Source organism: Echinops telfairi, unplaced genomic scaffold, assembly GCF_000313985.2.
Source record: "Echinops telfairi isolate 266 unplaced genomic scaffold, ASM31398v2 ScPeMD7_3;HRSCAF=10, whole genome shotgun sequence".
NCBI classification, from domain to species: Eukaryota; Metazoa; Chordata; class Mammalia; order Afrosoricida; family Tenrecidae; genus Echinops; species Echinops telfairi.
This window is the reverse complement of record NW_022103899.1, coordinates 44920947-44939080: the sequence shown is the minus strand read 5'-3', so window position 1 is coordinate 44939080 and position 18134 is coordinate 44920947. Positions and strand designations below refer to the sequence as shown.

General features: G+C 38.7%; 1 protein-coding gene across 2 annotated transcripts in view; it reads left to right on the top strand.

Annotated features, from left to right (window-relative positions):
- USP37 (ubiquitin specific peptidase 37) overlaps positions 1–18134 on the top strand; it is an 86576-nt gene that overhangs the window by 17390 nt on the left and 51052 nt on the right. For both annotated transcript variants that reach the window (XM_045294764.1, XM_045294760.1), the window contains 7 exons: positions 1264–1435; positions 2006–2103; positions 7607–7785; positions 8056–8133; positions 10315–10412; positions 12051–12135; positions 17340–17501. In XM_045294764.1, coding sequence (XP_045150699.1) covers positions 1264–1435; positions 2006–2103; positions 7607–7785; positions 8056–8133; positions 10315–10412; positions 12051–12135; positions 17340–17501 — 872 coding nt within the window. The remainder of the gene's footprint in view (positions 1–1263; positions 1436–2005; positions 2104–7606; positions 7786–8055; positions 8134–10314; positions 10413–12050; positions 12136–17339; positions 17502–18134) is intronic.

Below are 18134 nucleotides of genomic sequence, written 5' to 3'. Positions count from 1 at the left end.
AGTGTTTCAAAGGTGTTATCCTGCATAGGTATGAAATTGTGAGGGGCGGGGGGTAAATTCTCAGTTGTGAAATTAATCAAAACTCTTCATTCTCTTGTTTGTTCATAAACAGGTATTCTCGTACATTTAAGTTTTATTTTTTTCAAAGTGGTCATTTAACTGAAATGCCTTTATGCAACTAATTTTCAATTTGCATGCACAAACTACTTGTTTAGGTTTTTGGAGTTAAGAACTAGTCACTGTGTTTTGCCCTAGAATTTCTAATTAAGGGAAATGAATTTGTCATCTATATAGCAGCTAAAAAAAAAACTTTGGTCATTTACAATTTGAAATAAAGTCTGTTAAAATAGGGTTTTTCTTTCATCTTTAAAAATTGGCAAAGGTCAATTCACCCTAGTTTTTTTTTTTTTAATTCTGAAATATATTATTCTCTATTTCTGCTGTTTGAGGGCACATCTTCAGAAAAAAAACAGCTTAAGAAATTCTTGGATATGCCTGCCAAGAGAAAGCATATGTATATGCTTGCTCTGAGAGAATAAAGATTTGTGAATGCCTGACTTGCAGAATTGATTTAGATAGTAACAAAAAGCAAGAGACAGCCAAGAAAAATTACTTATTAAGACATTGGCCAAGGTGTGGGGAGGAAGAAAAGGACTTAGCAAAGAGAGCCCTACTAGGGTACTCTTGATGGTGGTGATTAATGGAAGTTAGGTGAGTTTTCTTAGAGAATTAAAAAGAACAAAGGTGTATTCTTACATTGGTAAAGGTTATTGTGATATACTTTTAAGAGGTTAGAATTCCTTTGAGGATGTAGTTTAGGTAACTATATCAAATACATCTTTTTACCTTGCAGAAGCTTAAATTGTTTGCCAAGTATCAACTTGTGTCCAACCACAACAAAAAAAATCTTTGTCTTTCTAAACTGTTAATGATCGTGCTCTGGAAATTGTTAACTCGCTAATTTTTATCTTCTTTAATTATATCTGAAAATACACCATTTTCTACTGTAAGTTCAAAAGTGCTCAGATTATTCTGTGAATTAAAATTTAATAGTATGTGTTTATATGTCCTAAGATCTAAGTTTGGGACTTCTATGTTTCAAGAGATGGGAATCGTTTTTTTGGTTGGGGGAGAAAATTTTCTAAATTTCTATATGAGAAAGAATGAGAAATGTAACTTGCATAGTATAAAGTTTGCTATTCACTAGATAACTTCATTATAATTTTTGTAATGATGAAATTATTTCTCTTTTGTCTTGATCAGCTAAATCATAACATTAAAAATGTGGTGCTTCGACCCAGTGGAACAAAACTCAGTCGCCTAATGTTAACACTACAAGATAATAGTTTCTTGTCCATTGACAAAGTACCAAGTAAGGATGCAGAAGAAATGAGATTGTTCCTAGATGCAGTCCACCAAAACAGACATCATGCAGGTGAGTAATCATTCCAGCGTCTGACTTGCTAGCAACCAGAAAATAATTTAGCTAAAAAAAGCAGAACTCAGTGCATTCTGACTCATAGCAACCTTAAAGGACAGAGCAGAACTGCCCCTGTGAATTTCCAAAATTACCCTGAGGAGAGTAGAAAGTCTCATCTTTCTCCCTTATCTACAGAAGAAAGATTTAAATCAGAATAGGAAAGTTACTTTGTTACGTGATATCTTAGGAACTACCTGTATAAAGCTTACTCTGATTTAATTCTTGCTATAAAAACTACGTTCTGTCAAAAATCATGCACTGTGGTTGAAATCTCCTGTTCCCTCCAACTCCTTTCTTTTAAAATGTGAGTGTGGGGTTTTTTGTGTTTTGTTTTTGTTTAATGTATTTTGCACGCTTTTTTCCTTAGGGATAATCTATTACTTACATTGCGTTTCCCATCAATATTGCTTAAACTCTCAGGATACAATCCTGCTGTTTCTTCCATTCCTTAAATACTATATAATAGTAGTAAGGGGAAATCTTTTTATTAAGTAGAGGTTTTATTTCTCTTCTTTTGGTTACCAGCCATGAAACCTCAAGGGTCTGGCAGTTTTGGAGCTATTCTGGGCAGCCGGACATCACAAAAAGAAACCAACAGACAGATTTCTTATTCAGACAATCAGGTATGTTCATTTGGATTATCTTAGCTCTTTTATTTTAAAGAGTCACTGTGATGTATGTTCTATCAGGTAGTTGCAAGAAGTAGACTTTATAGACTCTATTGCTTAGTATTTCTGGTATTGTCAAGGATCTATTCCGGGTGTATGAGATTTACCATGTAGCCATCTTATTCTCCAATTCTCACTCAAAAACTCACTGCCGCTGAGTTGATTGTAATAGCAACCATACAGTACAGGGCAGAACTGTCTCTCTGGGTTCCCGAGACTAACGCTTTACAGGAGTAGAAAGCCTTATCTTTCCCTCATTTTTATTTTCTCCAGTTTTTCTAATGAAAATCCTTGTAAAATGTATCACTTCCTTTCTGGCTTAACAGTTTAGCTGAACACAGTTTAACTTTTGCCTGTTGTCTTCATGGTTATCACTATGAACCACAGAGTATAGTTTTTAAAAGAATAGCTTTGGAGTTTGATTGATTTTTGAGATTTAGTGCTGCTATTTACTAGCTAGGTCATTGAAGAAATTCCTTAAGTATTCCAAGCCTCAGTACCTATCTATAAAATTAAGATTGCAGTTGCTTGCACTAATATGTAAAAGCATTGCTGTGACATTAAAAACAAAAAACCTCGCTGCATTTGAGTTGATGCCAACTCCTACCAACCCCATAGGGGAGGGTAGAACTGTCCTTGTGGGTTCCTGAGACTTAGCTCTTTGTGGGAGTAGAAAGCCTCTTTCTCCTGTAAAGCTGCTGGTGGTCTGAACTGACCTTGCAGATCGCAGCCTAACACATAACTAGCTATGAGACAGTGTATGGAAAGTGCTTATCCCATCATACTCAACACTAATAACCCTGTAAATATTTGGTTGCTTCTATTTCTGGGATGTCTGTTGGGTGTGTTTTTCATTATGAACTTTGCCTTTACACTGTATCATAACCAGGCTTTTAAAATAGTTTTTCTTTAACAAAGCTCTTTGTAAAACTAGTGCACTACGAAGTACTCTTTTTGGAACTTAGCAGTCATATGCTTCTTTTAATTTGTTTTGCAAAGGGAAACCATGCAGCTAAATTTGCTAAAACTTTTCGATTTTTTTCAACTAATTTTTTCTTTTTTGTAGACAAATTTATTACAAAACATTTGCCATTACAACCATTTTATATGTGTCGTTCAAAAACTCATTGCCATCAAGTTGATTCCAACTCATAGTGACCCTATAGGATAAAGTTCTTAGGTGCCATCTAGTCAGTGATGATTCACGGTGACCTATGTACAACAGAAAGAAACCCTGCCCTGTCATGTCCCTTCCTCACATTTGTTCTTATGGTTGCAGCCTCTGTGTCAATGCATCTTGAGGGCCTTCTTTTTTTATTCTTCTTTTTTGGTTCCCCTCTACTGTATCAAGCATGATATCCTTCTCGAGGCACTGGTAATATGCCCAAAGTATGTGAGATGAAGCCTTACAATCTTTGCCTCTAAGGAGCCTGGTGGCTGTATTTCTTCCAGGGTAGATGTATTCGTTCTTTTGGCAGTCAATAGTACATTCAGTATTCTTCGCAAGAACCATAGGACACAGTAGAACTGCCCACTAAGACTAGCACACACCATTTGTTCCCATTGAGTGGCTAGTGAATTGCCAATCTTGAGCACATAACCACTATACCGTAGGGCTTTTATGTACTATTCCAGGACATGAATTATATTCACCATGTTGTACAACCATCACCAATATCTGTTTGTAATTTTCTCATCACCTCAACAGAAACTTACTGACCATAAAACAATCAGAAACATTTCAAAGTAAGAGAAACTTAAAGTATCTGTATGGCTATGCAGAAAGGATTACTTAGTCCATTTACTCGACTTGTTTATTAGGTTCTTTTTATTGGTTGGATTAAGGGAGGTGGTTTTATTGAGGTATAATTGTCATGAAATAAATTGCATGTCATTAAAATAGGCAGTTTACTATTTGTGATGTATGGATTCACCTGTAAAACCATCACTGTAATCAAGATAGTAAATGTATTTGTCATGACTGTCAGATCATAGCCAAAAGGTTTGAAAAAGATGCTAAATAATGTGTATGTAGAATGCTACCCTTAATATGAAGTAGCCTTGGTGGCATAGTGGGTTATGCAATGGACTGCTAATTCCAAAGCAAGGCCAGCAATTCAAACTCACCAGCTACTCTGAGGGAGAAAGATCAGGCTTTCTGCTCCTGTAAGGATTTCACAGTCTTGGAAACTACAGGGGCAGTTCTACTCTGTCCTATGGGGTTGCTGTGAGTCAGAATGGGCTCAATGGAAGTGTTTGAGTGATGGAGAGACAATTTATTTGTCTGCCAAAGGAGAAATGAAATATCCATCTATGTTTGTGAAAAGGAACAGTGGAAGAATACTCACATGGAACAGGGAAAGGAGCAGTGAGACTTATGAGCTATTCATAATTAAATTTTATGAATGATAGCTATTCATAAAATAATATGAGCTATTCAAAATTAAATTTTAAATCATTTACATTTATCCAGGTGAGCTTAGAGGTATTTTTCTTTAAAAATTGGGGGGGGAACCGATCACAATGATCTCTGTATAAATAGAAACGTGGGTGAAGGGAGACAGCAGACAGTGTAAGATATGAAAATGATAATAACATAATTTATCAAGGGGTCACAAGAGTGGCAGGGTGGGTGGGGCGCGGGGAGGAGGTGAAACCAAGGACTCAAGTAGAAAGAAAATGTCTTGAAAACCATGATGGCAACATGGACAAATGTGGTTGATACAGTCGATGTATGGATTGTTAAAAGAGCTGAAAGGGCCCCCAAGAAAAATTTTTTTTCAAGTAATTTGGTAGGAAAAAAATTGGCTATACCATAGGGAACTCACATGGTTCTTCATATAAAGGTAAAAAAATAATATAATGTGTTTTTCAACTAATATGTTTGAATTGCTGTCTTCTCTGTGGGATAGATTCTTGATTTGTCTTTACTTTGGACCTTCACCTCCTCCTACTCCCCGGTGTTACATATAATTGTCTCATTCCTCTCAACTGACCCCTCTTCCACCATCAGCTGAGGTGCATTCGACTTGATTTTAGCAGCTCAGTCTCATCATTGTTCCTTTTTCTTACTACTCTGCCCCTTTATCATAAACATAATTGGGCCTTTTCTTCCCTCGAGGATCTCTCTTCATACCAGTTACTAGACCCACATCTTTTCTTTATTTAAATTAGTAATTCAAAGCAGGATTCTTTCTGCCTCCAGATGTGCTGTGGAATTTAAAGTTTACAGGAGTGCTGCAAAGTCACACTCAGGTTTTTTATACTGTCTATATAGTAGGATCACCTGGGGTGCATTTAAAAAACCAAACACCCCACACACAGCAGAATGAAATACAAAGGGAGTGCAACAGGGTAGTAAGGGGAACAAAGAAACAAAGTCCCTGAGGAATCCTGAAAATAAACTTTTGACTGGGAAACACGGATTGGTGGCACCTCATCAGACCAGACTGGAAAAATTCATAAGGGTCAGCAGCAGATTTGGAACTATTTATAGGTTTTTTGTTTTGGTTCTTTTTTTCTTCTTTCTTCCAACCTATGTCTATCTATAATAGACAGGCAGCATAAAACAACAGGACCAGCAGTTCCAAGGGGACATGGGAGAGGAGGGGGTGGGGAACCAGCAAAGTCAGGGACAAGGGAACAACAAGAGATCTAAAATTGATGGCAAGAAGGGCATAGAATGCCTACTGTGGTTTGATCAAGTGCAATGTGTCCGAGAAGAATTACTGAGAGCCAAGTGGAGGGCAAGCATGATAGTGGGACAGGAGGAAGGTAAAAGGAAATACAGGAAAGAACTTGGAGGCAGAGGCTATTGATAGAGGTGTAGGTATGGGTGTGTATATGTGTAGATATATTAATTTTAATGGTGATATAGGTCAATGTACATATATTTATGTGTTAAGTATTAAGATAGCAGACAGACTTTGGGTATCTATTCAAGGCTTCCCTAAATACAAGAACACTTTGTTCTAATAACCTGACACTCTTTGATAGTCACCTTCCTGACACTATCACTGAAGACAAAATGGGTGCATAAGCAAATGTGAAGAAAGCAGATGGCCCGGCTATCAAAAGATAAAGTTTCTGGGTCTTAAGGCTTGAAGTTAAAACAAGTGGCCATCTAACTGGAAAGCAACAAAGTCCACATGGAAGAAGCACACTTACTATCCTATGTGATCATGAGGTGTCGATAGGATCAGATCTCAGGTATCAAAAAAATCCAAAACAAACAATTATATGAATGTGAGCTAAGGCAGTCAGAGTGGAGACACAAAGCTCATCTGTAGACAATTGGACATTCCCTTAGTCCTGAATGCTTCCTCCCCCCACTATCATGACCCATTTCTACCTTATAAATCTTGCTAGACCAGAGTATGTATATTGGTACAGATAAGAGTTCTCGACACATGGAATCCAGGACAGCTATAACCCCCTCAGAAACAGTAGTGGTCATAGCAATACCATGAGAGTAGGGGGAAGGGATGTGTGGAGAAAGCGGGAACTGATCATAAGGTTGGATATATACCACCCCCCAGGGGTATGAATGATTGAAATGTTGATGAAGGGAGACAACGGACAGTGTAAGATAAAAATATAGTAATAATAATATATAATTGGTCTAGGATTCAGAAAGGTGGGAGGTGGAAAAGAGTTGATACCAAGGACTCAAGTAAAAGAAAATGATGGTGGCAACATATACAAATGTGCTTAATACAATTAAATTATGGATTGTTATGAGATCTGTAAGAGCCCCCAATAAAATGATTAATAAAAATAAGTACAGTACAAAACAAAATAAAAGTGGTTCCCAATAAAATGGTTAAAACAGAACAAAACAAGGAAACAAAGGCCCCATTCCAGATCAGTAAGGCCAGAACCTTGGAGATAGGTCCCCAGCTATGGGTATTCTTTAAGAGCTCCTTGTGTTTTTGTTTTAAAATCATTTTATTGGGGACTCGAACAACTCACCACAATCCATCCATCCATCCATCCATCCATTGTGTCAAGCACATTTGTACATGTGTTGCCATCATCATTCTCAAAACGTTTGCTTTCTACCTGAGCCTTTGGTATCAGTTCCTTATCCCCCCGCCCCCAACCCTTGATGATTTATAAATCATTATTATTTTGTCATGTCTTACACGGTCTGATGTCTCCCTTCACCCACTTTTCTATTGTCCGTCCCTCAGGGAGGGGGTTATATGTAGATCCTTGTAATCGGTCCCCCTTTCTACCCCACCTTCCCTCCACCCTCCCAGTATCACTACTCTCACCACTGGTCCTGAAGGGTTCATCTGTCCTGGATTCTCTGTTTCCAGTTCCTATCTGTACTAGTGTACATCCTCTGGTCTAGCTGGATTTGTGAGGTAGAATTGGGATCATGATAGTGGAGCTCCTTGTGTTTTAATCAAGGATCTAGAAGTATTCCAATTCACTTTAAACTTATTCTTTACAGGCCTCCTCAAAAAGGAGCAGTTTGGATACTAAAGATGATGCTTCATTTCGGAAAGTTCTTGGTAGTCCAAGTAGAGGATCCATTAAGACTACAGCAGGAAGTGGACTACCTGCCACCCGGACCATTCCTTCTTTAATGACTACATCAACGCCTCTTAGATCTGGGTTATTGGAAAATAGGTATGAAAGACTTAGTTTTATAGTTAGTCACTAAATTTGAAGAGGACAAAAAGGAGAATGGGTAGTGAGTAAAGCGTGTTAAAGGAGACAAAGTGCATTTTTTAATGTTAATTAAAATTATGCTTCTGACTTATGTTAGTTATACTTTTAGCATGTAAATAATACATTAATTTTTATATGGTGTAGAGAATTAGGTAACAATAGCCATAGTTTCTGTCCTCGAGTTTGTTAGGGTATTGGTTTAATGGGTGACATCCTCTATTTCAACAGATCAGAAAAGAGGAAAAGAATGATGTCCTCTGGCTCAGAGTTGAATGAAGATTACCCTAAGGAAAATGATTCATCATCGTAAGTTGCTTTAAGAGTCTTTATGACACTAAATCAGTATTTCTTTTATTGGTAATTTTAGCCACTAGGTAAGAATGGGGAGATAGTACTCAGTTGGTACAGATACCAAAGATAGAAGAGCAGAGTGAAGATGTTTTGGTTACAGTGGATTGTAGCCTTGGGGGACATGGGGTTTTGCCAGTGATACTGCTTTGTCTCATTTCATTGGATTTACCCTATCCTGAATTTTTTTTTCACCTGCAATGCCTAATGGAGGAATAGAACATTAAACCACTCTTGTTCACTACTCCTTTAATGTGAACTCCTTCCTCCTCCCTTAGCTTTATTCTTACAATACATTCGTGTGCACATGCGCACACATATATCTAGCCTCATTTGAAAGTCAGTGTGATGTAAGGATGAAAGATTATCAGCCCCCGGTAGGTTCTAGGAAAAGAACACCAAACTCTGAGGAGAGACCTGCAAAAGGAAGGTCATGGTCCTTTTCCCTGCTTTGTGAGGATTTTTTTAGGGTCTTCTGATAGAGAAAAGGAGTCCCTGGGGGGCTCAAACAATTAATATGCTTGAGTGCTAATCAAAAGAGTTGGAAGTTTTGAGTATGCAGAGGTACTTCAGAAGAAAGGCTGATAAATCGATGAAGTTTCATCCACTGAAAAAACTATGGAGCTAGAACTAGATGATGCCTGGCTACCACAAATGACTATGACTGGGATTGTAGTAGAAGATCCTGAACAGAATGAGAGAGAAAAAAATCCAAACTTTTTTTAAAAGACCAGACCTGTCTGGTAGCTACTGATGGGACCATCAAGATTTTGTCCCTTAGCGACCCTTCAAACTGGACCCACTTCTTGAGTCACCTTGTCACCAAACAATAAGTAGCCAATGAAATAAACAGTTAACACCCACAAGGGACATGCTTTTGAGATCATTCAATGACTATAGTTTTACATACATCATGCGTGTTACGCGACCCTTGAGTTCCTGCTTGCTTTAGTTTCCTATGTATGGCTGTGTGTATAATTTACATGTGTGCATTATATGTAGGAAAAGGTGGAATACAGACCAAAAGATCAGCATTTTCCTCAAAGCAAAAAGCTGGAAAGCAGGGCAAATGGAAACAGGAACCCAGAGTGGAAGTGGGGGGAGTGCTGACACATTGCAGAGATTGCTTTCTGTGCCCCCAAAATAACCTGTGGATAAGTCATTTGATGGAAAATAATTTACTTTGTAAACTATCCCCTAAACCCACAATAAAATGTTCAAAAAAAGAAAGAAACTCGTATGGATCACAGTTCTACACTGACACACATGAAATCACCTGGAGTCAGAATCCATTTGAAGGCAACTAGATAGGGGAGAATTACTATGTAGCTATCATTTAGTACCTCTGTTAATAAGTTAACAGAAATGAGTTGGTAGAATTTACTTTCTAGGTTTGCTTCTTGTGCCAACTGTTACAGATCATGTTCCCTAGAAGCAGACCCTGTGATGGAGATTTTTTTAGCCTTAGTAGCTAAATCAATTCATCTGGTCCTACTTTGGGCCAAAAAAAGTCTTTTCAATCTTGTTGTCTGTAATTGACTGTTGAATATAAAAAATGCTCCTTTGTTTTTTTTAAATACTTTTATTGGGGGCTCTTACATCTCATCACAATCCATATATTCCTCCAATGTGTCAAGCACATTTGCACATATGCCACCGTCATCATTTTCAAAGCATTCTCTTCCCACTTGAGCCCCTGATATCAACTCCCCATTTCTCCCCCCTCCCTCCCCCGCCCACCCTCCCTCACAAACCCCTGATAAGCTATAGATTATTTCTTCTATATCTTACATCGTCCAATGCTCCTTTATTTCATCTCAGTACTAGGACCACAAATTAGATTGTTCCTAATTTAATAAGCTTTAACACCTTGTAGCCTGACTTTCAAGCAAATCAATGAATCCAGCACTTGAAATGCAATTTTTTTTCTTTCTAAAGTTTTAATCGACTTATTAGGAGTTCTTACAGATACCATAACATTCCACAGTTTGTTTACTTCAAGCACTATTGTACAATTACTACCACAATGAAATGTAATTTGTTAAATGATAACTTAAAATTAAGAACAGTATCTAATGTTATATTTGACATTGTTTTACAATTGTTACTAATGTTGTGTTGATGTAAAATTGACGGTAGGAACAACAAGGCAATGACAGATCCCTCAAGAAAATATTTAACAAGCAGTCGAGAGAAACAATTGAGTTTGAAGCAGTCAGAAGAGAACAGGGCATCAGGTGAGTAGTGTTGGTTTTTATTAATATATGCATTTATTATATGTTGTATTCTGTTATACTAGAAAGTAAAACCTAAATCAGGGCATAACTTTCCTACATTATTCATGAATACTACATAATACTAGTTTTTGACCATTAGTTTATTCCCACTGCTTGTCTGCAATTATAAGGAAGATAAGAGAGCTTTTATCTGTGTATAAGGAATCTAGTCTTTATCTTCTTCTGTTTGTAAAAATTAAGCTCTTTTGTTGACATAGTACCTAGACCTATGAATGCACCAAAGGAGTTAAAGTGAGTTGAAATATAAGTTTGTCACTTTGACGCTTTAGGAGAAAATATTGAAATTAATTTCTAAAGCCGGTCTTTAAGTTTACTTAACACCTTAAAGCAGCGGTTCTCCACCTGTGGGTCGTGACCCCTTTGGGGGTCGAACGACCCTTTCACAGGGGTTGCCCAATTCCTAACAGTAGCAAAATGACAGTTATGAAGTAGCAACGAAAATAATTTTATGGTTGGGGGGGTGTCCCCACAACATGGGGAACTGTATTAAAGGGTCACAGCATTAGGAAGATTGAGAACCACTGGCTTAAAGGAACCCTAGAATCTCAGTGAGTTAAGTGCTGGGCTGCTAACGAAAAGCTTAGAACCCACCAGCTGCACTTAGGAGAAAGATGTAGCAACTTGGTCTCCTATAGATTTACAGCCTTGGAAACCCCGTAGAGCTGCTATTCCCTGCCCTGTAGGGTCATTAAGAATTGGAAATGACTTGATGGCAGTAGTTTGTTTGTTTTTTTAAAGAAGGTAAAAATTTATCTGCCCATGGATTTTTGTGTATTTCTCCGATCCTTTGAAATCTTAGACACTCAAATATTTTGTATTGATTTGACTTCTGTCAACTTGAAATTCAGTTGAAGTGAGCTAGAATGTGCCATGATTTCAAGAAATTGTTAATTTAAGAGAATTAAGGAAGCTTTTCTCTGAGTGATTTGGGACTGTGGTTTTGGGACCCCTCCAGAAGTAATATCTAAATAAAATTCTCAACTCTGAATTAAGTAATAAACATGTTCAAACACTGTTTATTGGTTTCCAGCTTTGAAATCAACTGGTAGGGAGAACATAGAAACATTTAAAACGTTGTAAGTGTTAAGGACATTTTGAAGTTAAGGCACACTTGTAAAAGAGGAACAAGTGAGTGTTCAAGTGACAATAAGGTTCATGGAGCAGATCACAAAGTTTCAAGTGTGTGACAGTTACAAAGTTAATCAGAAAAAGAACTAAAGTAGCACAATTGATTGTTTGGAGAGAAAGGCATAGAGGTTATGTAAGAGATACTTTCTAATTTTTCATAACAAAGATTCAATTGATATTAAGTCAGGAAATAGTAGAGGCATATTATTTAAAGTTGCAGAGAAAAACTGTAAAGAGGGCATTGGAATTAGAAGCAGAACCTAAATAACTATAGTAAAGGGAGTATTGCTTTACTATTTTAACCTTATTCTGTACACGTGTAGATTATTTCACAACTGTATGTGACGGAAAATCTATCTATAAACTGGCTCGATGGTATGATTTTATTACTAAGTTAACTTGAATAATTGACTTGGAGTTGATTTTTTCCTACCTTCATTTGGTTTATAGGACTTTTACCTTTGCAGTCATCATCCTTTTATGGTAGCAGAGCCGGATCCAAAGACTACTCTTCTGGCAGCACTAACCTGGACAGGTATGCACTGGTTATACGCCTTGGGAAGACCTAGAAGAGCTTTCTTTGGATAATTGAACAGTGGAATGAGCTGTACATTATGCTCAAAATGAATAAATCGAAAATAACAAAATGGATAAGAGAATTGTAGAATTATGCCGTATAATTTAGAAAATATTCTAGAAATGTTTTTAAGCCACTCCCATTTATTTATTTATTTGTTTGTTTGTTTGTTTGTTTTGCCAAATGAAAGAAGTCTAGGAGAATGAGTCACAGTTACTGTGTACACATAGCATTAGCCGCTATGCCGTGTCTGGAATATCAGTGCTTACAAAAAATTCTCTCTGTGCTATAAAGCAGTCTTCAATTTCTGCTGTACCTCGAATTACTACCCTTAAGCCATTTATCCCTTCCATCAGGACAAGTGATGGGAAGGAGTGTAGATTTAGTAGTAGTTGGTGCAGGCTCTGCAGAACTCTCAGCCATAATTTGTCTAAAGCCATTATACACTTCTGTGTATCTAGTGGAGAAAGCTACACTGACAGGAACTCATACTCTCTCAGAGGCCTGCTGTGATCCACGTGCTTTTGAAGAACTCTTTCCAGACTGGAAAGTGAAAGGGGCTCCACTGCAAACTCCTTGAACAGAAGATAGATTTCAGCAGAGAAATACAGACGTCCCATGCCAATTCTTCCTGGTCTTCCAATAAAATAACTATACTAATTATACTGTGCTCTTGGGACATGTAAAATGGCAGTGTTGGACCTAGGCTAATGTCAGGGAGGGCAGTCAGCCTCAGCTCTAAGCTGAGTTCTATGAGGTGGAGTTCAGACATACCTCCACTCTTCAACTTTACCAATTCTGACACTGATCGTCCCTTCCAGGGCTCTACATCTTTTAGACTGCAATGACCACATACAACTTACAGAGAACGTATATACTCGAGTCTGAGCCGACCTGAATATCAGCTAAGGCACCTAATTTTACCACAAAAACTGCATTAAACGTGCTTTAAAACTCAGCTTATACATGAATATATGCGGTAATACTATTGTGGTGTTTATTAAGGAAGTACAGGTTCCAATTCAGGATCAGGATCAACTTGGAACATAGGTTACAGTTTTTCAATCTGGACAGTTTATACTCTGCCACCATAGAGCCCAGCTTATGCCTGGCCTCTGTCCTGCTCTGGCAAGTGTTAACACATCTCTTTAGCTCAGCACAGAAGTGCCCAAAGGCACCCTACCTCTTCACGAAGTTTCCTGCCTAGAGGTGTTTAGCTCTCACTCCATTCTGTGACTGCACTGTGGGTCCAGCGAGCCCACCAGCAAGTGTAAAAGGTGCATCATTTCACCAGAAAGGTTCCTTCCCAGAGGCACTTGGCTTTTCTTGCTCCTTGGGTCATTGAACCTACTGTGGCCATTTTCTGACCAGCACTGCTGCCATCTCATGCTGCTGCTACTGCCTCAAGTGTTACAGCTCTCTATCTCTTGGGTCTAGGATGCTCTTAGCACAGGAATCCTGGGCCCAAAGGATGTACTTTGCTGCCTCTTCTTGATGGTAATGATTCCCTCTCAACCTCTTAGATTGGCAGTTTTTAATCCTAGACTATTAACCAATCCCCTACAAGAATTTCATGTCTATTATTTGCACTTGTAATCCCTGTAAGTGTTCCATGCACTTTATTGGCATCATCCCAGCCAGTCAGTTAATAGGAGTTTTTTTGTTTTGTTGTTTTTTTTTTGCCCTGCCCCTCCCTAATAGGAGTTTTAAGACCATGCCTAGATAAGCCAAATACATTGATTGACTGCACCAGAGGACATTTAATGAACTGGATGGTCATGCTACTTCTGAGTCCTTTTTCCTCAAGGTGGTAGTGTAAAGGGATTACCACCAGCAATGTAGTGGTACAAAGACAATACTTGAAAGGGATTAGAACTAAATGCAAGTGTCAATTTTTGCAGAAGGCTGCTGTGGACATATAGCCAAGCAACTGTATAAGAAGTTTGATATGATGTGTCAGGATGGCCGAGTGGTCTAAGGCGCCAGACTCAAGAAGTTTGATATGAGGACCAATTTTTATCCCCAAGCCAATGGAATTGACCTGAAGAAGTTAGGAATTATTTAGGACAAAAAGTAGAAACTTAGGAGAGTAGGTCTTACTGTTAGTTGGCCCATGGACAAACATACTTGTGGAGGATCTTTGCTATATTATTTAAATGAAGGTGAACTACTGGTAAAACTCCTGGCTTTGTGGTTGGTCTAGAACCAGGCATCTTCAAACTACAGCCTGCTGAGGACATCCGGCCTGCCGGGTGTTTTTGCTCCGTTTGTTTTTTTACTTCAAAATAAGATATGTGCAGTGTGAATAGGAATTTGTTCAAAGTTTTTTTTTTTTTTAAACTATAGTCCAGCCCTCCAACGGGTCTGAAGGACAGTGAACTGGCTCCCTGTTTAAAAAGTTTGAGGACCCCTGGTCTAGACTTCTCAAAATTCTTATCTTGAATCCATTTAGAAAGCTACAGAATTGGAAATACCATCTCAGCATTCAGCCAACATTGGAATATAGAAAAAGAAGTGCAATGTGGAACCAGAGCTTGCAATGAAAGTAATTTTCAGTCTATACCCAAACTCACCTTTCATGGTGGGTTTCTAATTACTTCTGGCCCTGGTTTCATGATTGTCCCCAGATTATTGTGTCCACACAGCAATGAAAATAATGGGCAAAAGAATCTGAACAACTAACTAGTGAAAGCCTCTAATCAAAGACAATAGGACTCAGTGTAGCCAAACATTTGAGAGTTGAAGAAATGGGTAAAGGACTTGAATAGGCATTGTACCCAAGAAGATATAGAAATGGTCAACAAGACAGGGGGGAAAACTTTAGTTATCTACTAGTCATTAGGTAAATGCAAATCAAAACCAGAATAAGATGCTGGCTCACCGCCACTAGAACGGCTGTGATTTAAGAGGGGACAAGAGATAACAAGTGTGGATGAGGATGTGGAGAAGTGGGAAACTTTAACATTTGCTAGTGGAAATGAAATGGTGCTATGAAAAAGTGTTTGGTGGTCCCTCAAAATTAGACATAAACTACTGGTCTGAGGTATATATGAGAGGGTACACCACCACCACCACCACCACCCCCGAAAAAAAGAAAAAAATGGAAAACTCCTCTATGCAGAGCATTTTCCCCTGCTAGGCGAGCATGGAGCAACTTGCTCTGAGTTAGTGCATCCAGCAGCATCACCTGGGAAGGTTCTCCCTGGTTCAGTGAATTTTTGTGATGGGCTATTTAAGAGGACAGTGTGTGGCTATGAAATTTTGTTTCCTGGTTGGGAAAAATGCCACAGAAACTGTTGTGATGTTGAACACAGCTTACAAGAACAGTGCTATGAGAAAAACTCAGGTGTATGAGTGGTTTTCTTGTTTGAAAAAATGTGAAATGTTGATTGATGGCAAACCGCGTTCGGGACGTCCATCAACTAGATGAAAATGTTGACCTGTAGTGCATTTGGAGTTCATTCCACCAGGTCAGACTGTTAAGCTTTCTATTTAGAAGTTCTGAAAAGCTAGTGTAACAAACAGTGTGTGACCAAAAAGGCCTGATTTGGGGGGTGGGGTGGGCTGGTTTTGCTACTACGACAATGCACCTGTTTACACAGCCATTTTTGCCACCACAACAATGTACCTGTTCACACAGCCATTTCAGTGCACCCGTTTTTGGCAAAAAAACAGCATGCCTCTCTTGCCCCATGCACCTTACTCCCCTGACCTCACTTCGGGGGACTTCTTTTGTTTCCGGAATGAAGAGGGATGTGAAAGGACAGCAACTTGATGACATAAAAGTGGTGGGGAAAAAACGGAGGTGCTGTCAATCAACCAAATGGATGAGTTGAAAATGTTTCCAAGAATGTAATCACAGATTTGACATATGTAATCAGTGTAATGGAAAGTAGTTTGAAGGTGATAAGGTTGTTCTGTAAGAAAAAAAAATTAAAGCTTTGGGGAAATTCTATTGGGGGGGGGGGTGCAGGTGTACCCATTGTATGCCCAAAGGAATTGAAAGCAGGAAGGCAAACAGAAACCTGTGCATCAGTGTGCATTACAGGACTATGCATGGTAGGTAAAAGGGAGGGGAGGGGAGGGGAGTGCAGTGTGAAGGGCTAGTTTTATTTGGCCTTGCTTGCCAGTTTTATAACTCTCACTAAATGAGGGATGATGCAGATATGGTTCTGTGGCCCATCAAGGGTATTGGATAGCTTACTAATAATGCAAATAAATACTTCGCACCTTTGTGGGGTTTAGACTTTGCAAATAAGGAGTGGTTAAAAAAAATGGCAACAGAAAGACAGTAGGAGATAGCACAGTGCGATTCCCAGAACATGGATTGAAAAAGTTGAGGGAAGGAAGCCTGATGATGGAATGAGGTGCCTCTGGGCACTCTGTGGTGCCTATGCCCACAGAGGTAGAGAACTGAGTGTACCTTTTTGGCTAGGGTTTACTGTAAGGGTAGGCACGTGTCACTGACACTAGAGAGCTTTAATAGCAACATGCTTGAGCTAGGCATAGGCAATGGTGGTTCAAAAGGGCTGACAGGCCATAGGCCCGAGAGAGGCCTGCCTATGAGCAAATTAAAGCTTTTCTGATGGAAGAGGTATATCCTGAGTTGTTCCTGGTCCAGAATTGCTAGTGATTACCTCCCAAGTAAACTCCCTAACTGGGTATTATCTGAAATCTGTATGGCCATTGAATTATCAAAGCCCAGCAGAGAAGTAGAAACTGTTCTGGTGGGGGGTGCCTGATATCAGAATTCATAAAAAAGGTTGGGGAGAGGTGAAGAGCTAGCTATATTATCTCTACTTCATAAGAATCAGCCTTAATCTGATGCTGATTCTCCCCCTTGTGAAGTTTGAGGATGTCAGGTGCCTCCATCACACCAGTTTTATAGTGGAAACATTCAGAATGTCCACCAACAGATGAATGGATAAGCAAAATATATACAGTGGAATGTTGCTCAGCCATAAAGAGTAAAGAAGTCCTCGCTGGTGCCACAAATCCATGAGCTTTGAAAACATGCTGAGCAAAACAAGTCAGTCACAAAAGGGTAAAGGCTATGTGATCTCATTTATATTTGACTTTTCTGTATCTGGCTTGGTAGGGGATAGGAGTAGAACCATTCAAAAAGTGTTTTGTGTCTTCATTATCTGTTCTTTTATTTTTAGGACGAATGTCTCCAGCCAAACACCCTCTGCCAAAAGAAGTTTGGGGTTTCTTCCTCAGCCAGCCCCTCTTTCTGTTAAAAAACTGAGATTTAACCAGGATTATACTGGCTGGAATAAACCAAGAGTGCCCCTTACCTCTCACCCCCAGCAGCAACTACAAGGGTAGGTAAATTCTTTTATTTTGCTTTCTTTTCATAAGTGAGTTAATGAAAGTGTAGTTTGCTTAATGTTGAAGGGAATCAAATTAATTATAGTTCTAAAATATTCAGACATGAGCATGCGTACAAAAAAGGCATATTACCACTTATCTGTACATAGCACATATATTATCTACAATTTTGAGTTTTGAAATCTCTGGTATTCATTATAAATCAGAAAAATATGTATTCTCCCTATTGATACACCAACTCACTTCTGATACACTTTTAACATGAAATCTTGTTTATATTCCCCTTCACACTTAAATTTTGATCAATTTCACACAAAAATAAAATTGTAGTATAATGACTGTATAAATAGTAGCTACCTTAATTTGCCAGATAGTGTGTGCTTTGGAGTTGCATAGACTTGTTTTCTCTTAAGTCCTATCAACAGCCCTAATGTTAGATGTATTGAAAATCCCCTTATACAGATGCAGTAACTAAGGCAGCGAGCTGTTCTCAGCCTGTGGGTCATGACCCCTGTGGGGATCAAACGACTCCTTCATAGGGGTCGCCTGATTCATAACAGTAGTAAAATGACAGTGATGAAGTAGCAATGAAAATAATTTTATGGTTGGGTGGTGACCCCCCCCCC